The 27,055-nt window shown below is 38.0% G+C and overlaps 2 protein-coding genes across 2 annotated transcripts; both read right to left on the reverse strand.

The window, feature by feature from the left end:
- Positions 1-1,390: 1,390 nt before the first annotated feature.
- Positions 1,391-5,581, reverse strand: LOC141452018 (uncharacterized). The gene is made up of 3 exons (XM_074123841.1): positions 4,944-5,581; positions 3,835-4,847; positions 1,391-1,875 (listed from the first exon to the last, which is right to left on the reverse strand). The coding sequence occupies exons 1-3, from the start codon at positions 5,579-5,581 to the stop codon at positions 1,391-1,393; spliced, it is 2,136 nt and encodes a 711-aa protein (XP_073979942.1).
- A 14,342-nt stretch (positions 5,582-19,923) lies between these two features.
- Positions 19,924-20,943, reverse strand: LOC141452019 (uncharacterized). Its single transcript, XM_074123843.1, has one exon. The coding sequence runs from the start codon at positions 20,941-20,943 to the stop codon at positions 19,924-19,926; it is 1,020 nt and encodes a 339-aa protein (XP_073979944.1).
- Positions 20,944-27,055: the final 6,112 nt, after the last annotated feature.

Here is a 27,055-nt window from a genome sequence, read left to right on the forward strand (position 1 = left end):
GTTGAGAGAAGCTAATATAATCTACTAAAACTATGGAAATGTCATTAGTTTTGCCTGCACAGGTCACATGTCTACAATAGATAAATTTGGCAGACCGTGGTCGCAGAGTCCATTACACGTTGATAGGAAGGAGGAGGAGGAGTACGTTGACTTTAAACATTAGATTAGATTAGATTAAATTAGAGTGCTCTCAAGGCCTGCGCCACCGCGACCCCTATGGATCTATTGTGGCTCCCCGGCTTTAGAGCTCACCCTCCAGACCCGTCCGTTTAATCAGACTCTTAATTCTGGAGAGTGGCTCCTGGGTAAAGCTCTCAGGCCTTGGTTTTTCCTCCCCGAGAAGTAACATCCTTAGCCATACGAACCCCTCACACTGACACAACACGTGCAGTGCCGTTTCTTCCTCTTTCTGACAGAACCTACAAAGGCTATCATCTGCCAGGCCCATGCGATGCATGTGCTTTCTGAGCCTGCAGTGGCCCGTTAATAGGCCTACAATTATCCTTATAGCCCCAAGGCCTTGACGGATTAATTCTGCGGTCAGCCTCGGCGAATAGCCTCTGATGAACTGGAAAAACGTATGTTATATATGATAGTTTTTTTGTAAATGAAATAAACGAATGTGATGATTTGAAGGGTGATTATGTGGGAGATATATCAAATGTTTTTCCCGGAATACCACGTAACGTTTCCACCGCTTTTAAGGGTATAGATGGTTGTTTATATTTTAAAGCAAACGATCTTTTCTATATATACAATGAATTTCTAGAATCGTCCGTTGGCACTCTAAACAATCCATTATCATTATTCGATATTGAATGTAATGAACGAGATAATATCATAAATGATATACATGGACTTGTCAAGAAATTATGGTATAAGCAGAGTACACAAGTTACCACTGCCACTACCACCACCACTTCTGTGGACGAAATTTATGACAGCCTAAACATTTAATATATATATGTAGGGGTTAAATAATTCCAGTTCAGTTTTGCCACAACATCCACACCATGAGCCACCTAAACTGTAAGAATTTTTTTTCGAGTATTTTTTCGGTTTTATTATATTAATTGTACTTCTCTTTTAGTATCTAGATGCCCAATTATTTACACACACATTGTCAGGACTGGTTCGTTGGCAGACCATATTAGGGAATGTTCAAAGATGAACCCAGAGATTAAGCATTGTCAAGGATGTAAAGTATTTTGGGCACGATCGCAAATACTTTCATTTCATAAATCCAAATGTGTAAAGTATTTATTGTTGAAGAAAATTATAAAAAACAGATGTAAAAGATTAAGAATATAATTTTTTTTTCAATATCTTTTTTTTTTTATTTCCTTGTCCTTGACGGGGTTAGGTAAGAAAAAAAAAAACACATGAATTTCTAATTCTCTTTATTATCCTCTGGATTGTATTCTAGCGTACAAGGCTTATAGATTCTACTTAAATAATTAAACTGATCTTGTAAACAATTATACATTGCCAACAGTTGAAAATATTCATTTCTTAATAGAGATATTTTAGGAGGCTCTAAATTCAAAAATGTATCCATCCATGTAGGTTTGGCCGTAAATGTAATCACCTTATGCACACCCTTCTTCTCCAAAGTCATTGTTGAATATTGCAATCTAATTTCCTCCTCCTCTACCTTTTTTTTCTTGAAAAAATCTTCACATAATCCACGCTTGTCGTAGAAAACACGCCAATCCTCCTGGCTAATATAAATCACCTCAGCCTTATGTCCTTTCAACGCAGCAATAGGAATATCATCTTCAGATAGACCGGAAATGATTCTCTTACTATTACTATTGTTGATGGCAAAACTGGTGCACAATTGAAGTCCATACTCTTTATTAGACATGTTGGTAACTAAAGGTAGATATAATAAAAACTTGAATATATAATCCCCCACCACCACCACCACCGATTTCTTATCTAACTACCGCCGCACCACATTTAAGGTAGGTAGTAAAACTGTAGCCAATACTCTTTGCATAATGTTGTACAATACAGCTGTCCAGTTGGTAAAGGAGTGGGGGTCGCTGAAATCGCTTCGCCAAATAGCATAGCAAGGTGTTTTCTTACCTATATGAATATATAATCCACCGATTTCTTATCTAACTACCGCCACACCTCACGGTCGTAAGATTCAATCTTTAAGATAAAATAAATATATATCCGATATATACACCCCGGTAAAGGAATTAAGAGTAAACAAAACTATAACCGGTGCAATAACCCTACCAACAGCCACTGTCGCCTACATAACCTTGACATTTAAAAACCTGATCTCAATACCACCCGTGCATTAACCCTGCTATGCACGAGCATGTTCCAGCAGTGCGCACACCTGCCGCGACATGTAACTACCAGGACAACCCCCCCTCAAAAGGAATTCACCAGTGCAATAACCCTGAGCCAACAGACACTGTCGCAAAAACCGGATCTCAACACCGGCCCAGTATCCCCCACCACAGAAGACCGCAGCCAGCCTTGACAAAAACCCCGGGCACAAAACTGGAATCCCCTACTGAGAACCGCGCCGACCGCGAAAGATAAGATTCACATCTTTCATAACCTTACACAAGACTACCACTATGGTCAAGGATGGTAAAGCGTCGGCTTTTGGTGCACAGAGTCGTCGGATCGAATACACCAAGAAAAATAATTTTTTATTTCTCACTAGCTCATTTGCCCTGTCGGGGTGGGTGGGGGTGGGGGTAGAGGGTAACTACTTGCACAATGTTGAGGGAGAGGGGTAAGGATAACGTAAACCAGAGGCGGCTGGGGGGCCTGGCTCATTTGCCACTGCGCCAGGATCCCCATTTTATATCTACTCTGCGACGGAGGAGTTGGGGGTTGGGGGTGGGGGTAGAGGGGGACTACCTGCACAATGTTGAGGGAGAGGGGTAAGGATAACGTAAACCAGAGGCGGCTGGGGGGCCTGGCTCATTTGCCACTGCGCCAGGATCCCCACTTTATATCTACGCTGCGATGGAGGAGTTAAGGGTTGGGGGTGAGGGTGGGGGTAGAGGGGGACTACCTGCACAATGTTGTGGGAGAAGGGTAAGGATAACGTAAACCAGAGGCGGCTGGGGGGCCTGGCTCATTTGCCACTGCGCCAGGATCCCCACTTTATATCTACTATAATACCTTAGTGTTACATAAGTTTGTATGTAATGTAATAAAAACATCAATTTCTATTTTAAACCGTTTTGTTTTATCATCCACCAATAACTATTTTGTGTGTGTGTGTTTTTTTTTTTAGAAAATTCCTTTATTTCCATCATGCTCCGCTCATTTGAGCACTACATGAAATTAACAAATAACAGTACAAATTCCAATATGACAACTAACGTTTATATAAACACAAAACCACGGGGATAACATAATATAATTAAAACATGGCTATTGTAGAAAATTAATTTATAAGTAAGATTCGATAAATTAAGCAAACAAAATCATGGCGGACATTCAATACAGTGGCGAAGATAGCTTACTATCTGATTGGCAAATACAATAGGAAATTGTTTTCAATAGTAATTATTATTATTATTATTATTATTATTATTATTTTTTTACCATTATCTACACACTATTGACCCCTATACAAAAACTCGAGCATACTCCTGACATAAAAGTTGAAATGCTGGAAGAATTGCGGCTGAAGCAAAACAGCCTTGTTGGGTGGCCAATTCTCGCCCTGCGTTAAGACATTCTGCATGAGCAGCCGTCTCGCTGACAGGAGGCATTCGCAATCCCATAGCAGGTGATCAACTGTCTGGGCTGAAAAAGAATCGCATCCACAAGACGAATTTTGCAAAATACCGAATCTCAATAAATAATGTGCCATTTTCCCATGCCCAGTAAGAACCTGAGTTAATCCATAACTTATGGCGAAGTGGTCCATTCGAAGTCGAGCCCTCACAGAGGGAATGAAATCTCTTGTGAGTGCACCCGTGGTTGATTCGTTCCAGAATTGCTCCCAGGCTTCTACACTGCGTTGATACGCCCACTGCTTTAGTGCTGTTTTAGGGAACTTATTGTAGGCTATGGTCAGATCGCTATCTTTTGAAGCTGCTTTTGCCATCAGATCAGCAGTCTCGTTACCTATGATACCCACGTGGGCTCTAACCCAAGAAAAAGAAATAGTGCATTTATTCCGCAGCCTACACAGCCTTGTCCTTATCATTTCAACTAGAGGGTTGTGGTTTTTCCTATTCCGCAAAGAGTCCAAGGTGATACGACTGTCGGTAGCAATTCTTACCTTTTCTCCGAAGAAGAAATGGCCCTCAACCCAGTCCAGAGCCAACTGCTCAGCCTGGTTATTTGAACAAAACGCTGCCAGACGAAACCCCTCTTGAACCACCACCTGTCTCAACCTCATCACAATAAACGCGCACCCAACAAAGTCACCATCCTTACTTCCATCTGTAAAGATGTCTGTATCGTATGTCACCTCCAAGTCCATATGAATAGTTGGTATCTCAGCGGGATGCAGCCAATCCTTAAAGCCAACAGGTGCATCCATAACTGCTCCACCCCAGTCCCTGACTGTTCCACCCGATTGAATAGTATCAATAGTTGATAGTTGCTCTATTTGAAAACAAATCGGCATGACTCCAGCAATCACTCCAGCAGCGCTAAATGAAATAGTACGATAGCCCTTAATCAAACGCAGAAGAAACAATCTCTGAACCCTTTTGAGTTTCTGCCTATTTTTCCTAAGTCCTAAGGCAGACCTCCAACTAGGAGCCGCATAGGTAATTAGAGGGAGAAACGCACCCTTGTAGATGACACTCAATGCACGACTACCAAGTCCCCAATGCACCTTAGCCGCTCTTTATAATATATTAAAAAACTGCCAGCTTTTCTCACAAATGAACTGTAAGTGCCGGTCCCAGCATAGCTTTCTATCAAAAATCACTCCCAGGTACTTCAACTGGTCCACCATTTCTAACTGCACGCCATCAAGATACACTGCTATATTTTCAGAATTTATTCTGTCTCTCCTAGACATATGCAGCACCTTAGATTTGTTTTTGTTGAAGGTAATTTTATTGGCTAAAGCCCAATTTTCTATTGTAGTAAGTATTCTGTTGGCATCAACATTGAGTTCCAAGCCAGATTTTCCAGCAACTAGTATTAACAAGTTATCGGCGAATGCTATAACATCACAACGATCAGGAAGCTGAAGACGGAGGAGATCGTCGTACATAATAACCCAGAATCCTGGGCCGCAACATGATCCTTGTGGACATCCTCTGCTTACTACGGCCTCTTTTGATACTGAATTAAGATTTATACTCGCAGATCTTTCAGTAAAATAACTTTTTGAGAGCTGAAACAAATTCTTGGGACATTTCCTCTCTTTCAAACCTTTCAAAATAACTGGCCACCAAGCTGCATCAAACGCTCCCTGAACGTCAAGCGAAATAAGAAGCACTTCCCACTTTATATCGAAATAACCAATTATATATTCATTGACTGCTTTCAGAGCACTAATTGTTGACATTTGTGGCCTGAATCCGTGCTGTTTACTTGAAAGAAAATGATTTGAATTCATATAATGCATGATTCTATCCATCAACAATTTTTCCCGCCACGGGCAGCAAACTAATGGGCCGAAACTTTGATGGTTCTTTTGATTCGCACTTACCAGATTTAGTCAGGATCACTATTCGGGATTTCTTCCAGCACACCGGGAACATTCCGCGCACGAGGCATTCAGTATAAATGCTAGTCATGGCTGTAGGGTATTGGTTATAAACATTAATTAATATTTCGCTTGTTAAGCCATCCCATCCAGGTGCTGCATTCGATCGCATGCTCTCAATAGCCCCCCTCACCTCAGCTCTCGTAAATAAGACATCATCATCTGTCTTAATTCCCTCCTCCACAGTCCGCCTCGTCTCTTTATGAATCGGCAATTCCTGATGAAGGTCGTCCTCGGGTACAAATTTCTTCATAATCACCTCCAAGGATTCATACAAATCAGACGTGAATTCACCATCTGCTTTACGAACTGTTGCTATACAGGTACTTGGATATAATTTACCAGCTGCCGCCTTGTATATAAAATTCCATGGATTATTCACAGAAGTAGCATCACAAAACGCCTTCCAGGAATCAAGTTTTGCATCCTTTATCTTCATCTGATACTGTTTCTTGAGATCATAGTATAACTTTTTCCTTGTCTGTCGAAAAGTTTCATTATTATAAGTACGCTGATAAAGGCGCCTGGAAGCATTAACTCTTTTACGCAAAATGCTGAGTTCATCACTCCACCAACTCACGGTTCTCTTAACAGGTCGGATTCTTTTGCAAATACTCGGGATTGATTTTGTGCAAGAAGTGATAATATTTATAAAAAACAGTTCGACATCCCTTTCAAAATCCTGCGAATGTTTGAAAAACTTTTCCAAGGATTTATCCAGTTGAATCGGGTCTAACACATTACTCTCTACACCCAAGAAATTACAAAATTGTTCGTAAATTTGATTATAAAATTCACTCCAATTAGCTTTTTTTGTATTAAATTTATAATTTGATGGATGAGGCACTGTGGTGTAGGAGTTAGTTAAATTTACTTGAAAAGTCAAGTAGCAGTGATCCGAGCAACTTTCCTCTCGCGGCTGGCACCATTCAGAGACATAAGAGACAAAGTTGATTGTAGAAACAGTCAAATCAATACAACTCGAACCTCTAATGGTTTCAAAAGTTGGTATATCGCTGGGCTCATTCAATATTATTAAAGACCTTGAAGCTAAATATTCTTCTAAGATTTGGCCTCTTTCATTTGTGTTGGTATCAAACCAGGAAGTTGAGCGCGCATTGCTATCCATACCTATCAATAAACGACCACAAGAAGCTCTCAACAGGCCGTCTATTTCCAAAACATCACTACCAATTGGACCATCATATGGTAAGTAAACACTGGCCATCCAAAAATGAAAATTTCCAACAACCAGCTCAACCAAAACCTTATCTTCATTTGAATTTTGTGTATGTAAAATAGCATCAATATTATTATTAATTATTATAACTGCAGCTCTTATTCTGTTATTACCTTTATAATAAATTTTATAATTTAAGGGAAAAGATGAAATTTTATTTGCTACGGTATAAGGCTCTTGTATTATGGAGACATCTATTCTACGGGAACTAATAAAGTTATTAAGCACGTGGTGCGCTCTAATGGATCTTCTTAGATTTATTTGAACAACAGAAATATTAGTTTGTGACATAACGTCGAAAAATAGGCTAATCAGTCAAAAATGGTCACAATAATAATAAATTTAATAATAATGATAATAAGAGTGTTAATAATAATAATAATAACAAAGAAGAGCAAGAAGAGCTTCAAACAAGTGCAGTGGTGGGAATGTGGTAGTGGCGAGAGGGGTAATGCAGTTGGAGAGGGGTGTGGAGCAGTCTGGAGTACGTCAGTGCTGGAGGGAGAGTGAGACAGAGAGCGTCTTAGCTGCGGAAAAGAGCAGAACTAATTGAGCTAATCGGCCGACCCGCTTCTTCTAAACGTTCCACTCTACACCGAGAGACAGAAACCGCTGGCTCGAGCCACGAATTACCAGGAACCATCGGCAGAACTAGGTGACCGTGCCGCCCCCAACAGGTACTGAGTGTGGTGTGGTTCCTCCCTCCTCGTCAAGCCACCAGGACTGGCAGGGCAAATTAATCGCCAAACCCGAACAATTATTAACCTAACCCCCCCCCCCGTGCACTAGATTATTTTGTGTTTCGTATATTACATATAAAGAATAAATATTTTATTTCAGTTATTAACAAAACAGATCAATGTATATATATTTTAGGTAAATTAGGTGAAGGATCCTTTTATTTTTGTTTAATATTATTCTAATCTTTGTCTTGTAAAGTAAAAATAAGGTTGTACACATCCTAGACTTGTTATTTATTCCCCTTATTGTAATTATTGTTATTGTGATTATTCGGTGTTCTCGGAAGTTCCTTGCCCTAATCTGACCACATCAGCGGAACCGCGTCTACTAGACGACCCTACCATTGGTAGTGTCACAAATTGGCGCCCAACGTGGGGCAGACACTGCTCTTCATTAAAACTTGAAACATTAATAAATAAACAAAAATCGGTTTCTTCCTCATAATGATGTCATGATGTCATGGTATTTAATGACTAATTTTAATGTAAATGAGGAATTGAAATCAGCAGAAGGTAAATGTAATGAGTTTGTAAGAGCATTGTCGGTCCGAATAGTTAGTTACAACTTCATAGTATACGCTGGTTGATGTTGGTGGGATGTACTTTGGTCACATGAAACTCGGGCGTATTGAAACTCTAAATAAAGAAATATATAGGAACAATTATTATTGTTGTTGTCAATAACCCGACGATTGTTTATGTGGATATTTGTTTTGCTGTCCGTACTTATTCACAATACTTTATCCATTCCTTGTGAATGAAATAGATTATTTTATTCAGTGATTTACACTCAGCAATTTGTTTTTATTCATGACCTGTTGCTTAGTGCTAAGCTAGCTCTACTTGGCCTCGTAATTAAAAATAAGGAAATAAATAAGATAAAAAAATAAATAAATAAAAAATAAAATAAATAAGTAAAGAAGAATAAATAGAGTTAAATAAATACAAATAAATATTAAGAAATAAAACAAAAAACAAAAGGAAAGAAAGAAACAAAATTAGATAAGAGAACAGATTGCTTCGGTGCTGAATTTGAATTAGCCGCTAGTTGCCAACACACTACTGGAGATACGAAATTCCCTTACCTTCCTCTTAACATATATTTTTTTCCCCTAAGTTGTATTTTTCTTAATTGGTATTTTCCTTAATATATATTTTTCTTTTCCCTTAATATATCTTTTCCCCCTTCCCTTCCTCTTCAAAAAAAAATTAAAAATAAAGATAATAGAAAAAATTTTCCCTTATACTTCAGTAAGTAAATTAGAGCAGGTATGGAGCTTGACGGTGGTGAAGCTGAGGCGGGAGACCAGGCAGGCACTAAAGGTAAGAATGTGGGATGGATCTATGAATTAAAAAAGGAATCCTTGCAAAGCGCGTGTCGTAAGTTTGGGATTAGTGCGGAAGGAACGGTTCAGGAAATGAGAGCGCGTTTAAGCGAGTGTTTAAGTGAAGATCGTTTCCGAACGGGGTGGAACCCAGCCTCTGGACCTGAAGATCGAGGGTCTGAGATATTACCACCCAAGGTGGAACCCCCTACAACAGTATTAGTAGGACCTGCCCCCATGCAGATCGTAAGAAAATGGGATCTCCTTTACGATAATTCCCCTCGCCTAAGCGCGGATGAGTTTTTGTTAAGGCTTGAAGAAAATTGCATCGCGTATAATCTTTCTCGCGGCCAATTGCTTAGTTGTTTACCGGGACTGTTAGGGGGACTTCCTCTACAATGGTATCGTCTCAATCGTCCGTTGTGGAGTTCTTGGGACTCTTTTGTGAGGAATTTTCGAGAGATGTATATTTCGGCCGATTACCAGGATCAACTGGAAGAAGAAATTCGGAAAAGAACACAGGGGATAAACGAAAGACTAGGGGATTTTGTGGTGGCCCTGTGCACCCTACTTAGTAAATTAGACCCACCTCCAGATGAAAGAACTCAGCTTAAGTGGATATTTAGAAATATCCATCCGGATTACATGACATATATTAGAAAAGGTGATGCCTACAGCATCCCTCGGTTGCTAGAACTGAGGCAGGAGTATGAACTTCTCCAAGACAGGCGCCGGAATTACCGACCTCCACCCCCCAAAAGTAAGTCCCTAATTCCCGAGTTAGCATGTACCACTGCCACTCTCGATACTGTGGAGGCGACACCTAAGCGGGATGAACCACCTATCAGGCGGGCTCCCTTCTCTAGGGAAGAGAAAACAGAGCCTACGCCCCTCACACTGCGGCGCTGCTGGAACTGCAGAGAAATGGGTCACTACTTTGAACATTGTCCTAAATCTAATAGACGCTTCTGCCGGAATTGTGGCAATCAGAAAGCGTCCACAGAAGATTGTTCCAGATGCAAGTCGGGAAACGGAAGCGGGAGGCGATGAAGAGGGTCCGTAACCGCCCCCCTATCTGATAATGGACCACTTGCTTGCCCTATTACTAGCAAAAGCGAACGGTGGCATTTAAGGGTACAAGTGGGTAATGTCTGGGTGCTAGGGTTGGTAGATACTGGTTCAAGTATGTCCTTTATATCCCCGTCCGAGGTACCTTCCAGTATGAACATCCAGCACGTTACCACTACTCAAGTTCGTCTAGCCAACGGTTGTCAAGAGTTAGTGAATAAATCCGTAGGCTGTTCACTGACCATTGGGAAGAGCACTAAACTGACCACTCTCTATCTATTACCAGGTTTATCAAGCCAAATTATCATTGGAATAGATCTTATAAAAGAGTTTGACTTGATCATATTTGCCAGCCAGGATAAATATTCCTTTGGAAGTAATCCCAAGGTGATCTTTAAGTTTGACCAACCCCCGACCGAAGACGTTGCAGGCTTAGGAGGTATACAGGCCCTAAGTAGATCCCAAGAACAAACCCTCGAAGCCGTAGTAGGGAAAGCCCTGAACCAAGACTGCGGCAAACGAGCAGTGCAAATTGCACATAAAATCGAAATTTTAAGTTCTGAGCCTATTAGGCAGCGCCCTTATCCGGTATCGCCCAAAATATTGACTGCTATTAACGCCGAAGTCGATCGTCTCCTAGAAGCCGGAGTCATAGAACGGTCAAGGAGCCCTTGGAGTTCGCCCGTAGTTATGGTCAAAAAGCCAGACGGGTCACTTAGATTTTGTATTGACTTCCGGAAAGTGAATGCCATTACGCAGAAGGACGCATATCCGTTACCCAATAAGACTAGCTTACTTGATGGGCTACAGAGAACTCAGTACTTATCTAAAATAGACCTTAAGGAGGCATTTCTCCAGATACCACTAGCCAAGGAAAGTAAAGAGCTCACAGCATTTAGTGTCCCTGGCAAGGGCCACTACCAGTTCACCCGGATGCCGTTTGGGCTGACTAATGCTCCAGCTACTTTCCAAAGACTAATGGATAACATCATTGACCCGAGTATGGCCCCTTATTGCTTTGCTTACCTCGATGATATCCTGGTAGCTACCCCGGACTTCCCTCTCCATGTCCAGTACCTGACCCAGGTATTAACCCGTTTACGAGAAGCTGGCCTTCAAGTAAATCAAGAAAAATGTGAATTCGGGTGTCGAGAGTTGCGGTACCTTGGATTCTTGGTGGACGAAAATGGTATGCGTACGGACCCGGAGAAGACCTCTTGCCTCCGAGACCTTTCACCACCTAGAGATTCTTGGGCATATGCTCTTGGTATCGTCGGTTTGTACCAGACACGGCCACAGTGGCAGATCCTCTAAATAAACTATTACGGAAGAATCGTAAATGGTCTTGTGGGGCAGAGCAAGAGAGGGCGTTCCAGGAGCTCAAAACCAAACTTACAACTGCACCACTGTTAGCTCGGCCACAGTTCGATCATCCGTTCCAGCTACAAACGGACGCAAGCAGTACGGGGTTGGGAGCGGTGCTATCCCAAGTCATTGAAGGCCGCGAATACGTCATTGCCTACGCTAGTCGCACGCTAACTTCCGCGGAGAGGAAATTCTCCGTAACTGAGCAAGAGTGCCTTGCTGTAGTCTGGGCGGTCCGTAAATTTCGCCCTTATTTAGAGGGGCATTGCTTTACCGTGATTACGGACCATAGTAGCCTTCGATGGCTCCATAACCTGCGAAAACCCACAGGGCGCCTGGCTAGATGGGCATTAGAGTGGAATCTACAACATTATACAACGTTGGAAGGGCGCCAACGGCTCGCAACGTCGGTCGATGGCCACGCCTGGGTCGAGTCTTGTACAAATACGAATTATGCCGTACCAACAAGCCAAAACGATGGATCCAACACAACGCTACAAATGTACGAAGAAATATGCTCAGGTAGTTCTAAATCCTCTCCAGCATACTCCTCAAATCCGTTTACTACGTCAGTTGTTTCGAGAAATGGAAAAAGTAACCGACACGGGATCTGGTCTCGAAAGCAATATGCCATTGAGGCGATTTTCCGGTGGTTACAAACCCATGTAATCGTTCCTGATCATGACGTAACCTCCTCTGCTATTTGGTTAGACAGCGAATATCGGTTTATTACAGAGCGTGATCCTGTATTTCAAAACGCTTTAAAGATTCATCGCACCACATTATCTACCAAGACCTTAATAGATCTAATGGAATATATTGACTCTGTTCAATATATTCAGTATTACTCACACCCACATACATTATTATCCATTACAGACTCCGCTACATTCATATATACCATTCTAACACTTCAAATGTCTACTCATGATACTGCTATATTTCTTTCCTTTTTATTTTCTTTATTAAAACATGAATCCCAGAAATGCAATTGCTTATTAATTAGTGGACCTCCCAGTGTTGGTAAAACCTGGTTTGCCAACATTGTAGGAAAACTAATGATTAATACAGGATATATAGGCAATAGCAATCGGTTTTCTCAATTTCCTTTTCAGGATTGTCCACGTCGTAATTTACTGATATTTGATGAACCGAATGTTGAACCAATGGCATTAGAAAACTTTAAATTATTATTTGCTGGTACACCAACACCAGCAAATATTAAATATGAATCCCAAAATCTCATTAATCGTACTCCTGTCATTGTTACCTGTAACCGAGATCCATTTCCTAAGACTTCTGAATTTCAAACGCGCATTCGTAGGTTTTATTGGACCCATCGTATTGATAACAATATTAAACAATTAACAGCTGAAATACATCCATTAGGTTTATTTCAGCTGTTAACAAATACATCAACTGCCACTACACCACCTAATGCAGATGATGATATTATTGATTATGACTTTGGCTCTGATTATACATATATGCATGCCAATTTAGAGGAAGACCATACACAAACAGCGACAGATGTTATTAATAATTTTAATTTAGATTTATTATAAATTATATAAATACATATTGTATCATAATGATCAAAATAAATGGATATGTGTATATATATGACTTTAATTTAAACTTGGTGCAAACCCTAAAATACTATTATTATACATCATACCAATACCAAATGGTTTACTACCAAATGGAGTCTTATTAGGACCATATAAGGAATTATGAATATAATCCTGATTATAATCGGTAAGTAACTCAATTCTGGTTTTTACCTCCCATGTAGCACAAGCAGTAACATATTCCTGTAGTTCCTTATCTGGAGCATTACTTTGAATTGGTAAAATACCAATATGTAATGATGGTTGAGCATGACCTGAATTTGGAGGTGTATGATCTAATATAGTTACAGAATGACATTGCTCAACACATTCTTTTATATAATTATCATAACTATTCTCTGTACGTTTAATACTATTCAGTTTATTTATTCTTGTAATAGTAAATGCCTCTTTATCCACCTTTCCTTTATATAATGAAATATCCTCACCACCCATAATACATTCATGATGCGCAGCATCATCAATATTTATCTGCGTTTGCTTAGCCTTCAATACATTTGTTTTAATATCATAATGATAATGAACAACAGGAATATCTATATGATCTAAATAATTATACATTTTTAAATGCTTATTTAATTCAGGCCATCCAGCAGATACTTGGTTATTTTTATCAGAATCTTTATATGGTTGTAAAATACCAGCATATAATTTTAATGCGCGTGAAATACCCATACATGTTGGAATAGACACATCGTAATTATCATCATACATATGATGTCCCCATAACCGTTCACTGATATCATGTGTTTTAGGAACATTAAAATTATCAATGACCATAGGCGCGGTTGCATTACGCTCAATTTCATAGTTGCGTATCATTAATTTATTATTCAAACCAACGGCACATTGACCAAATACACCTTGTGTATTATTAGCAGACGATGTAATAGATGTACCTGTATCAAAACTAGTTTTAAACCCTTTAGGTGTAACAATACATTCTACACGTACAATACGTGTACCATCCGGTAAATTCTTATATTCTGCATAAGACATCCAAAAACAAACTGCAGATACTGGTAAACATGCTAAACTAGTTAACATAACTTTTGTTTTAACCTCTGTTCCTGGAGTAGCCACTTTATAGGCATTTCCCCATGTATTAATTAAATGCACATGTTCAAATGCAAAATGCGCCATACCTGCCTTAGCAGCAGAAATATAACGAATGTCATTATTTATACCACCTGTCGCAGATGATCCACTTATAGCAGTTGTCTGATTGCCTGCAGCTGTTTCCCGACGTATACGTGATACAGGTAATTCCTCATGAGATTGATTCACTGTCATTTCTTCAATTTCTTGATCACTTGGTTGTTGCGCCGATAGGAATTCTTCAAAATGTGATTCTCCTGTTGCTGGTTTACGTGACGATCCCGCTTCCGGTTCTTCTTCCCTACTTTCTTGAATACGTTCAAATCGTCTTTGCCTTCTACGTCTTTGCGTTTCTTGTGCACGTCTTTGTGCTTGTCTGTAGTAGACTTTATAACCCCACCGATAATTGCCTTCGTTGAATGGTTTACCGACTTTTCTGAGTTTATTTTCCGCTGTAAATTAGGATATATATTTTTATGTAATATGCCTTCAACTACATATTTACTACCAATCCCAGCGAAACCAACCAACGAATGCCAATTACCAGTTGTTATAAAATCTTTACCAAATTCTTTTACTGCCTTCGCATCACTTACATGAATATCATCAAATGAACGTGCCCGTTCATATAATAAATCATGTTCCATAGCAATACGATCATCAGCATCAATTGGCCGTTGTGTGTAATCGCTAGGACCAGGACCGAAAAAATTATGACGTGTCCACATTACCTTGTATGCGCGCTTTATATGAGGAATAATCTTCTACAGGTATACCCTCTCCTTCAGAATCAGAACTTGACATCCTGTAAGTATACACTGCATGAGTACATAGTCTAATAATACAATATAGCATTGTCAATACGTATATAAACATAAAGTGTGTACTTACCACGGGATGACCCGTGGTACCGCAATAAATTAAAGGGGGTGTCAGACAGACCGGATGACCACCCGGATTGGCGCATTGTGGGTGGTGAGCTATATATTCACCGGCATAATCCTAAGTATGAGCAACTCGAAACAGAGGGCAGATGGAAACTGGTGGTGCCAAAAGGTAGGCGGGAAGAAATACTGATGGAAAATCATGACCGACCGGAGTGTGGCCATCTGGGGACGCACAAAACCTACCATCGTATTTCAGGTGCTTACTTCTGGCCGGGGATGTTTCGTGATGTCTACAATTACGTTAAGCGCTGTCAGGACTGCCAACGTAATAAGTATGACCAGCAGGCTCCAGCAGGGTTTATGGGCCCCCGAAAGATAGTGGGACCATGGGAAGTAATCGCCACTGACTTGATGGGCCCTTACCCTCGAACTAGCGCGGGCCATCAGTACATTCTCGTTTTCCAGGATCAGTTTACGAAATGGGTGGAAATAATACCTCTTAGATCAGCCACAGCTAAGGTCATCGCAGACCAGGTCCGAAAAGTAGTCTACCGTTGGGGAGCACCACACGCGATGTTGTCAGATCGGGGCACGCCGTTCCTCAATAAAACATTACAGGAGCTATCGGGGACTTACGGCTTCCGGTCGGATAGCACCTGTCCGTACCACCCACAGGCGAACTTCGTGGAGCGCACGAACCGTACCATTAAGCCCATGCTTACGACATTCGTGAGTGAGAATCACAAGGATTGGGATAAGTACCTGCCTGAATTCATGTACGCCCTAAATTCAGCCACTCAAGAGTCTACGGGGTTTACCCCGGCTCTATTGAATTTAGGGCGGGAGCTGCCTCAACCTGATTCCTGGAGGGAGAGAGTTTCTCAAACGCTCCCGAAAAGGACGGAGACCCCCCAAGAATGGGCGCAGAGGTTCGAGATACTGGACCAAGTGCGTGCCAAAGCGGAGGAAAATTTACTAAAGGCTAGCCAACGCCAAAGCAACCGGTATAACCTCAGGCGGAGGGCAGTCACCTTCCAGGTAGGAGAACTGGTCCTAAAGAAAACTCATACCCTATCATCCGCAGCTAAACATTATAGCGCGAAGTTGGCCCCGCGTTACGAGGGTCCGTTACGGGTGACCGGGGTGCACTCGCCAACTGTCTACCAGCTGTCAACGTTAAAAGGGAAAGATACCGGCTCTTGGCACGTCTCAGAATTGAAAAAATACAATGAACGCAAGGGGGTTCCGACTCCGTAATACTGTATTAATGTAAGGGAACCAGTTGAAGGGCCGGACCAACTAAGTTGTCCCGGTCTTAGGCGGGAGGTGTGACGTAACGTCGAAAAATAGGCTAATCAGTCAAAAATGGTCACAATAATAATAAATACACAATACACAATACACAATAATAAGAGGGCTGTCTGTTTGGTCTAGGCAACAGCGTTGGCGCACCATTGTCCAGGATATAAAGATCCTCTGTATGTAATGCGTCTAATAGTTGTGTTCCTTCATAGTCTATAAATGAACAGCCATAGCTATTATGGTGAGCATTCATGTCCCCGCATATCATAATAGGGTGTTTTACTGATTTAAAGAGGGCTACCCAACTGTTATCTGTAATTTTGTGTTTGGGTGAACAATAAATTGATAGAATGGTAACTTCTAATTTATTTGTTTCTAAGGAGACGGCACAAGTCTGTACTATTTCGCTGTTGAATGTTTGTGGCACATTTACAGTTTTGTATTTGTGTTGGTGTTTTATTATTATACAGGAGCCGCCGTATCCATCGTTTCTGTCAGCTCTTATGATATCGTATCCCGTTAAGCTAAATTTTTTTTCTTTTTTCAGCCAGGTTTCAGCTATAATAGCTACGTCTATTTTATTTATTTTTAAAAATGTTTCTAAATAATCCTTGTTGTTTTCAATAGATCGTATATTTATTTGTAAAAGTTTTAACATCAAAGTTTAATTTATGATATTATATATATAATTTAAAATATCTCTATAAAATATATATAGTTTTGTTTTCTTTCCTAAAAAAGGAGAAAGTAGCAAAATGCAAATAGATTTTAAGATTAATGCGATATAATGTAATGTTTTCTATATATTGTTCTATTTAATGTTTGTTTATTAATAAAGTAAAGTTATTTAACGTAAATTATGACGGGGAAAGGGGTTGCTTTATAGTGTTAATAGCACTTAAGTTTGTCTGAATTCTTGTATACTGTTTCCGTTGCTATTGTGGATAGGATGAGCATTGAAACTTAATGTATTTGATTGACTATTTCTGTCAACTACGTCTTTTTCTGGATGACACACTTTTTCTAAATCAGAAATAAGCGATTTAATTATCCTATTTTTGTCTAGACGATCGTTTTTAACTTTCTGTATTAGTTGAATTAAATACTCAACATGTTTTTCATTAATTTCTTCATGTGTTTTGACTTCCTGTCTGTTTGTCTGTTCACTCACCCGTTGTGTTTCGGATTTTCTATCATTGTATTCTGGTTTAGATTTCTGTTTCATCGAATCACGGTATTCTTTTGATGTAGATGGTTTGTTTACAGGTTTTTGGTAGGTACTGTGGTGTGGTAAAAACTGTTTTTTATAATTATTTGATTTCTTTGGCATTACTTTTGTTATGATGGGCGCGGGTAATTCTGGAAACTCTTTTTGGACTGATAATAAATCGAACTTATTTTTTACAACGGTGGCGAATGTATTTTCGTTTAAAGTTTTATCTTTGATTTGCTTTTGGTGAATTATTTTAACCGGGCACTCTCTGTATGTCGATCTGTGTTCCCCGTTACAGTTGGCACAGGTCGGCATCACAGCCTCGATCATGGTACACTCACTTAATCTATGGTTGTCTAAGCAGTGGTCACATCTCGTTTTGGCACGGCATTGATCCTCCGAGAGACGGAATCTGAGACAGTTCCTACATTGTCTTAAAGGGGGGATGTATGCTTCCACACGACATCTTACCCCATACAATGATACAAACTGCGGAAGGGACTGGCTGTCGAAAGTAACTATGCAGACTGGAATTTTTTTTATTATTTCCTTACCCCCATTCAGAATTTTGCGCGTAAGGCGTCTAATATTGATTGGTTTAACCGGTGCTACTAATTCCGACAATATTTCTCCTTCCTCTAAGTCTATATCGACATCTCTAATAACCCCTGTACAATGAATTCTGAAGTTAGGAATATAAGCTGAAATTTCCCTTTCTTTAAGGATCTCCAACTTAAGTAATTCGTTGGCTGCTTGGGCACTATTAGTTTCTATTTTCATTCTGTTTTTACCAGTCACTTCTATGTTCAATATATCGTCTTTACAGGTCATAGATGACTTTAGCAGCCACTTTCCTATTGCCATACGATGAACCTTGCCCAGATTACCCTTATTGCCTTCTAAATTCACAATATAGGGACCTTTATCGCCTACTTTGTATCTATTTTTTAGTGCATTTTTCACGTAGTCATTTTTATATTTTAGGGTACCTGAGTTAGCCTCTTGTACATGGACTTTTGACTTACTGTATGCAATATTTTCCTCATTCGGGCGTTTATTTGCCTTTAGAGTACTTTTATTAGTATTATTGTCGCTATCAGTATTGGTACTTATTACTTCCATCATGTTAGTAAGTAAGTTAGTATTATTATTATGATTGATTATTGTGTTAGAAACATTTGGGTTAATATTAGCATTACTAAAAGATGACTTATCTGAAATTTTGCTAGTATTTTCGGGGGGCCCTTGGCCCCCGCTGTCTGCCGACATTTCCCTCTAATGCAACTTCTTACGGTTTACGGGGGAGACTGGCAATTCTCGGAAAATATCCTTACACAAACACAAAACCCACAGCGCACTGACACTGTCACTCACAACCGAGTTTTGACTTTGCTTCGCAGCACTCAATCGCAGATACGCACAGTCTAAGAAATATGTGTGGATAATAAATATTTAAAGCTCCAAATTATCACAAGTCGATTAAAATGACCTGAATTAATTATTAAATACTGAGACAAAATTTTCTGTGAATTTACTTGTTGTAGCAAACCATAGAAACTGCGAATAAGAGTGTTAATATTAATAATAATAACAAAGAAGAGCAAGAAGAGCTTCAAACAAGTGCAGTGGTGGGAATGTGGTAGCGGCGAGAGGGGTAATGCAGTCGGAGAGGGGTGTGGAGCAGTCTGGTGTACGTCAGTGCTGGAGGGAGAGTGAGACAGAGAGCGTCTTAGCTGCGGAAAAGAGCAGAACTAATTGAGCTAATCGGCCGACCCGCTTCTTCTAAACGTTCCACTCTACACCGAGAGACAGAAACCGCTGGCTCGAGCCACGAATTACCAGGAACCATCGGCAGAACTAGGTGACCGTGCCGCCCCCAACAGGTACTGAGTGTGGTGTGGTTCCTCCCTCCTCGTCAAGCCACCAGGACTGGCAGGGCAAATTAATCGCCAAACCCGAACAATTATTAACCTAACCCCCCCCGTGCACTAGATTATTTTGTGTTTCGTATATTACATATAAAGAATAAATATTTTATTTCAGTTATTAACAAAACAGATCAATGTATATATATTTTAGGTAAATTAGGTGAAGGATCCTTTTATTTTTGTTTAATATTATTCTAATCTTTGTCTTGTAAAGTAAAAATAAGGTTGTACACATCCTAGACTTGTTATTTATTCCCCTCATTGTAATTATTGTTATTGTGATTATTCGGTGTTCTCGGAAGTTCCTTGCCCTAATCTGACCACATCAGCGGAACCGCGTCTACTAGACGACCCTACCATTGGTAGTGTCACAAGTTAAAGAATTGCAAGTTTGTTTGTTTACTTTAAAGGCCATAGTCAATATTGCTCTTTTTAATGTTTGTTTTGTGAATGTAACAAGGGCAGGCTTTACTGAGCGCAGCGTGATTAGTATCTACTTGTTTATTGGCCGGTGAGTACTTGTATTGAATGCAATTTACACAGGAATATTCTGTTTCCCGGACAGTGCACTCTTTAAGTGAATGTTTCGCGGTGCATAGTGGACAAGTGGTAGTTCCTTTACACTGTGAAGTGTGGTGACCAAATTTGTTGCAGTTGTAACAACGGCTAATTGTCAAATGATCTACTACTGGGCAAACATTCCAGCCCATTTTAATTCTTTTTTCTAAAAACAATTTACGTAAGTTAGCATTTACCTCAATTATTAGAAACCTACTTCTTCTTTTATTCTTAAACAAGCTTTTTACCTGAATTGTATCAGCATCATTAATTATTTCTTCATTTTGAGATTTTATTACATCTAATGCATTATCCACAGTGATTTCTTCAGGAATATTGTTTAATTTTAGCCTGGGTAACATTTTATTTAACTTAACAGCATGTAAATTATCATTACAAACCCTGTTAATATTTTCGCACAAAGTTTTAACTTCATTTTTAGTTGAGCATTCTACCATTACGCCGCCATTAGAGATCCCTCTCATGTTTTCAATACCTAATTTTAATTTACACGGATCAAGATTATCTTTCAACATTTTTTTGGTTTCACTACTTGTTTGTTCTCTACTTGGTTTTATTATTGCCTTAAATGTAACTTTCTTGACTTTATCTACTGACCTGTTTGCTGATGTTGTTAATACTTTGTCCGCATAAGTTACTTTCTGCAGCTGGGGATTACTCATTGCCAAAAGTTTTCGATTTAGTTCACTTATTTGAGCTTTGTAACTATTATGCACTTCACTCAAAGTTTTAATAGCTGACAAAATGTCTTTTTTCAATTCGTTTTTTAGATTACCACTAACGTTAGTAACATTTTTTAATGAATTTATCGCGCAATTAAAAGTTTGCTCACAATCGCCCGCCATCTTTTCTGTGTGTGTGTGTGTGTGTGTGTGGGTGTGTGTGTGTGTGTGTGTGGGTCGATGATTAGTACGTCATGGTGATTTCTGTTAATGCATGTAATGTTCTCTATGATGGAAAACCCTACAGAAATGGCACGGTCGAAATAAATTGACTCTTTATGTAGATGAACAGCAACTACGTTATCATTAAATATTGTTCTATCCTTAAAGTTGGGTCGGGTGGTTGGCTTTAGCAATGCTTTTTCACACGTAACAATCTTAATGGTTAAGCGTTTCAGGAGAATTATATCCGTTGTTAGATATAATTCTGTATATTCCTGAAGTGTGTTTATGTGGAATGTGGACCAGACGTGTTGTGCATGTTGATAATCACTATTAAATATGGGTTCCTCAGTTAAATCGTTTAAGAAGTAGTGTTTAGATGGTAAAGCTCGTTCCGTCAGTTTGTCCATGCTAGAGAGATAGACGTATGGGAAAACACCCTTTCTAAGTAGTAATTTTCTCTGCTCATTGGCTGGAAATTGATAGATTTAAGTGAAACACTCAAATATTAAATATGCAATGTATATTCTTTTTTTTTTTTTTTGTAAGTAAATGTTACTGTCTATGTATGTATAAGATAAGATAAGATAAATATTCTGTATTTATGAAAACATATTACAGTGAGTGGTACAAAATAAACGAAAAAAATAATTCACTGGTGCATAACTGAATACAATTTTCTTCTACTTACCAATCAAAACAAGTAAACACAAATTTTCTGAATTTTAAAACAGATAAAAAATAATTATAAACGTTATTAAGTTGTTGACAGTTTGCAACATCTAATATATCTGCTACATCACTATTTATTACATTTATATTTTTAAACAAAGATTTTCTATAATTGTTATAAGAAGGGCAATATTTTAAGATATGAGCGAGCGTTTCCTTTGCATTTAGATTACAAGTTTGACAATTAATTGTTGTATCTATGACATACTGTTCTCCATTTAAATATATTCTAATTAGATTTATATTACTTAGCCTAAGCTGAATTAATAATCTTTGCTGTTTTATGTTTGAATTACCAATAAAATAAAAAGGAACACAGTCTGTTTGTACAAAAAATCTAAAATCTGGGTTATATTTTGAATTATACACTCTCTCCAGATCCAGGGATTTTAAGTGGTTCGACCATTTCTCTAAAATGTCTTTTTTACACTGTCGGAGCAGATCCGAACTACTAAATCTTACGTCATAATAACCAATTGTATGCAATACTTTGGCAAGATAAGAAAACCAGTGTTTTTGTATTGTATTGTCTTGCTTATATACTTCGAAAAGGCAAATCTTTGGTAGCTCGGAAGAAGACATAGCGAGTACTTTAATCCACCAGTTAAGAGTACGCTCCAGTATTACCACGCGAATATCTTTGCACCCAGTTTCACTTCTAATAAAATGATTAGGGGTGTTTAATGGTAGATGAAATAGACCTTTAAAAAACGAAACTTGAAGTTTCTCCGGTACTTTCAAATAGTTGATGGACCAAAGTTCAGAAGCATACAGAAGTGTAGCAGCTGAGATTGACTCAAATAATCTAATTTTAGACTCCCATGTGTTTGATTTGGCCTTAATTAAAATTTCCCGAACCTTCGCTAGAGCTTTATTACCCTTAGTAAAGAAGTACTTGGAAGCACACTTAAATGCTCCTGTACATGTAAAAGGAACTCCAAGATAATTATATGTATTAGTGTATTCAATAATTCTATTGTCATAAAAAAGTGGAGGATAAAACTTTGCTTTCGGGGAAGCACGAAAAATAACGATTTGTGTTTTGTCGGTATTTAGCTGCAGCTGATTAAGAGCACAATAATCATGAAGGGTAGTTAATTTAATTTGAGCATCCTCATGGGAATCTGCAAACAGAACAAGGTCATCTGCAAACATAAGACAGAGTATACTCGATTCATCACCGACTTTAGATCCAGATAACCTTCTTTCTTCGAAGAATTTTACAAAATCTGACAGAAATAAGGAAAATAAAGAGGGGGATAGGGATTCACCCTGCAACACTCCCCTACTTATCCTACAAGATGCACTGTTCAATCTATTATTTACTCTCAGTTGAAAATTTGATTCGGCATAGAAATTTTTAATCAACCTAATAAATTTACCGCTAACACCGATTGCATTCAATTTATTCCAGAGGAGATCATGATTAATGCTATCAAAAGCTTTATGAAGGTCAATGAAGATTGCAAAAAGGGGTTTCTTATAAACTCGGGTATGAAGCGATATTAAGACGGACAAAGAAAACAAGTTATACATCGTGGAGCGACCCTTTCTGAATCCAGATTGCTCTTTAGGTATTATACTATTGAGTTCGCACCAGGTAGTAAGCCTTGTAAGCAAAATTGATGTAAAGAGTTTAGCAATTGTATTAACAAGAGCAATGGACCGATAGTTATTAGGATCACAAATGTCGCCTTTTTTAAATAAAAGAACAAGAATAATACTAGCCCACTGTTGCGGAATTTTTTCAGCTAAAAATATTAAGTTAAACAAATTTAAAACATAGTGTTCCCATTCAGGGCTAAGGTTTTTAAAGACTTCATAAACTAGACCATCATTACCAGGACTTTTATTATTACTACTAGAGGCAATAGCAAATTGGAGTTCTTCTAAGGTTATTGCTGAATCAAGCAACTGGCAGCCAACATTACAATAATCAGTATGTACATAGTCAATGCTTGGGTATAACACTTGAAAATAATTTAACCAATCTTTAATTGCAATAGGAATAGCAGGTGCTCGTCTAGGTGAAAGAGTCTTTACTGCTGCCCAAAATTGTTTAGAATTCTTAACCTGGCAAAAGTCCGCAGTTAGCTGTTTGTAGTAGTTTTCTTTTTTATCTTTTATTAATTGAAAATACTGTCTTTTGTGTTTGGAATACAAGAAAAAAGATTCTTCGTTATATTTTGTAGTTCTTAAATTTTTATATAATTGCTTTAGTTTTTTATTATTAAGCTTACAGACAGAATCAAACCAAGGTTTTGGTTTACTATAGTTAACATATGATAACTCTTTACAAACTCTAAACATTTCACAATCCCTAGCCACCTGCTGCAAAGTCAACAAAAAGTTAATATATAAATTATCCGGATCAGAGCTATTATAGTAAATATTATCATAGGCTTGCAAACAATACTTGAAATGATCAACTTTGTTGGGATCCCATTTTATCATTGAATAATCTTTATAATGTACCGAAATTCCTGAAAGTATTACACTAGCAGAAGGTACGTCTAGTTTCAAATATAATGCCTTATGTTGTGAATAATCAAAACAATCAATTACTTCTAAATCATTTATTAATTTTAAGGCCGAATCATTCACCCAGACCATATCAATTAGACTTTTCCCCACTGTGGAAATATAGGTAAAATGAGCCGGTCTATCAGATTTTGTTCTACCATTACATACTTCAAAATTTAGACTATCCATCATTTCTAAAAGCAAAGTACCTCTTTTATTCAGGTTATTATCATAAGAAAATCTGGGCCACTCTAGTTTGGTTTCAAAAAACACTTGCTCGTCCGAGTAATCTAAATTTCCTACCCTTGCATTAAAATCACCCATAATAACAAACAACGTTTCGGAAGGAAGAGTTTCTTTAAGAAAATCAATTTTCTCTCGAAAGATAGTGCTACAAGAGTCCACATTCACAGTGGGTCCCCAATATAAACAACCTAACACCAAAGTATTGCATTCCACAATTAATTTTACTATTAAAAACCACTCATTTGATTCAATAAGTGAAATTTTAGGCTCATATAATTTTTTATAAAATAGCATTAGTCCACCACACGCTCTTCCATATTTCGAGACTTTTGTAGCTTTTACTTTGAAATGAGAAAAATCTTTGAGAAAAACAGGTATATTTAACAGATCAGCATCCGAAAACCAAGTTTCTACAAAACAGAATACTTCGATTTTTGAGAATAATTGTGCAGTTTTATGATTTAGATATAAATTATTTAAATTAGTAAAGCCAGAGATATTACAGAAAATAATACTGAATTCTTTATTTACTTTTATATTTTGCTTACTACTATGATCTCTTTAACAAAAACTTACAGTTTAAAATGTTAAGTATAAGGGTTGATTAAACGCCAAAAGGTACACAAATCAGCAAGCACCCAAAATTTCATTAATTCTTCATTAATATTTAAGTAATTTTACTGCATTAATATTCATTAATATTTTTTAGAATTTATTAGATGTCACAGACCCTTATGCTGGCCATTTTCGTCTACAAAATATTTGTTCAAGTAGCACTGTAGATTGACTGTAATATCAAGTTATTTATAATAATCAAACTATTAAATACAGGTTAAAAAGAAAAACGTTATAAAAAATAAAAAAAAATTATGAGGCTAAAAAATTCAAAACTTTTTTTTATAAAAAAAAATGTAATATGTAAAATAAAGTAAATAAGATATGTTATTTTTAGGACAGCTAATTATTCCAGTATTTTACTATAAGTAAAATTAAATTTAAATAGAGAAATCAATAATTGTTGTTGAATAATCTACTTGTTATAACTGTGTGTTATTTGTGCTCTCGAATATTTCGGTAAGACGAATTCAAGACAGTAGCCTACTCTAACTTTGTCTTTTTCTACTTTAACATGCATGTACATATGTGTGATTTATCATAATTATAACAAAAAAATATTATAAATGAAGTGGCCAGCATAAGGGTCTGTGACATCTAATAAATTCTAAAAAATATTAATGAATATTAATGCAGTAAAATTACTTAAATATTAATGAAGAATTAATGAAATTTTGGGTGCTTGCTGATTTGTGTACCTTTTGGCGTTTAATCAACCCTTATACTTAACATTTTAAACTGTAAGTTTTTGTTAAAGAGATTTTTGTACCTTTTGGATAGATTTTCCTTTTTGTCTATTTTACAAAGTTACATATCTGCTTTACAGATTTTTTTAAATTTGGAATAAGCAATTCTATCATTATAACCTGATAAGATGGTAAGTCGGAACCGTAACTACCACTAGAGAGATCTTTTTAAAGAATGATTATCGTTAAGGTCCCCCAAACCATCCTCAGTAACAACTTTTCTTGAAAAAGCGTTTTGAATAACATAGGAAGGTATTTGTGCGTGAATAGCAAAATTAAACTGCGATTTCATTACTTCCTTTTAAGAGGAGTAAGAAAAATAAACTGCGATTGCAGAACTTCTAGGCAAAGAGGCAAAGATTTTTTAATCGAACGACAATTCATTGATTTAAATCGGTTCACTCATTGATAATTTAAACGATTGCAGTACTTCCTCTTAGTAGGTGCAAGAGCATCAGCAATGTAGAGGAGCTTTAACCACTTATTCGAGCTGAATTTTATCAAAATCAAACTAAGCGTTATAGAAATATTGGTAATAATAGTTTTAGAAAGGTCCTTATTTGGGTGGGGCAAACTCCCCTCCTTATGAGGCACGGCGTCGAGACTTTTAAAGTGCAAATCTGTACAAAATTTCGATTCGAATGACATTTCATTCATGAAAATCGGTTCACGTGTCGATAATTTGAAACGATTCCTATACTTCCCCTTAACAAGTGTAAGAGCTGATCGCCGCTTTAATGTTACGTAGGGGAGCCCTAACCCTATCATCCTACCAAATTTTATCAAAATCGGGCCAAGATTTACAGAGTAATTAGTAATAATAATTTTGGAGGGGGCCTTACATAAAGGGGGCTAACTCCTCTCCCATACGATGTACAGGGTCGAGACCCCCAAAAGGCACATCTACATAAAATTCCGAATCGAATGACACCTCATTCATGAAAATCGGTTCACGCGTTTAGGCGCTACGTTGTTTACAAAAAAGGTAACAACAAGAACAAGAACAAGAACAAGAACAAGAAGAAGAACAAGAACAAGAACATTTTTTGAAAAAGCGGTTTTTGCTCATTTTCGGCAACTTTTTTCTCGAAACCTATTAGATCTGGGTGGTTGCAAAAAAATTACAGTTATGAAGGAGGGTTTGGAGTAAGATTTAAAGAAAATTTGGGAATTTTATCTTTTATAGAAAAAGAGAAAAAAATTGTCAAAGT

The sequence above is a fragment of the Rhodnius prolixus genome, unplaced genomic scaffold (genome assembly GCF_049639745.1).
Source record: "Rhodnius prolixus isolate KJV_2025 unplaced genomic scaffold, Rpr scaffold_26, whole genome shotgun sequence".
In the NCBI taxonomy this organism is placed as follows: domain Eukaryota; kingdom Metazoa; phylum Arthropoda; class Insecta; order Hemiptera; family Reduviidae; genus Rhodnius; species Rhodnius prolixus.

What these genes read in the sequence shown, in the direction of transcription:
- LOC141452018 (XM_074123841.1), bottom strand. Translation starts at nt 5,581, where the DNA reads ATGCATTATATGAATTCAAATCATTTTCTTTCAAGTAAACAGCACGGA. An exon ending in GAAATGGTGGACCAGTTGAA is followed by an intron (nt 4,848 to 4,943) that starts GTACCTGGGAGT and finishes TATATTATAAAG; the next exon opens with AGCGGCTAAGGTGCATTGGG. An exon ending in ACATTATTTATTGAGATTCG is followed by an intron (nt 1,876 to 3,834) that starts GTATTTTGCAAA and finishes ATCTACCTTTAG; the next exon opens with TTACCAACATGTCTAATAAA.
- LOC141452019 (XM_074123843.1), bottom strand. Translation starts at nt 20,943, where the DNA reads ATGGCGGGCGATTGTGAGCAAACTTTTAATTGCGCGATAAATTCATTA.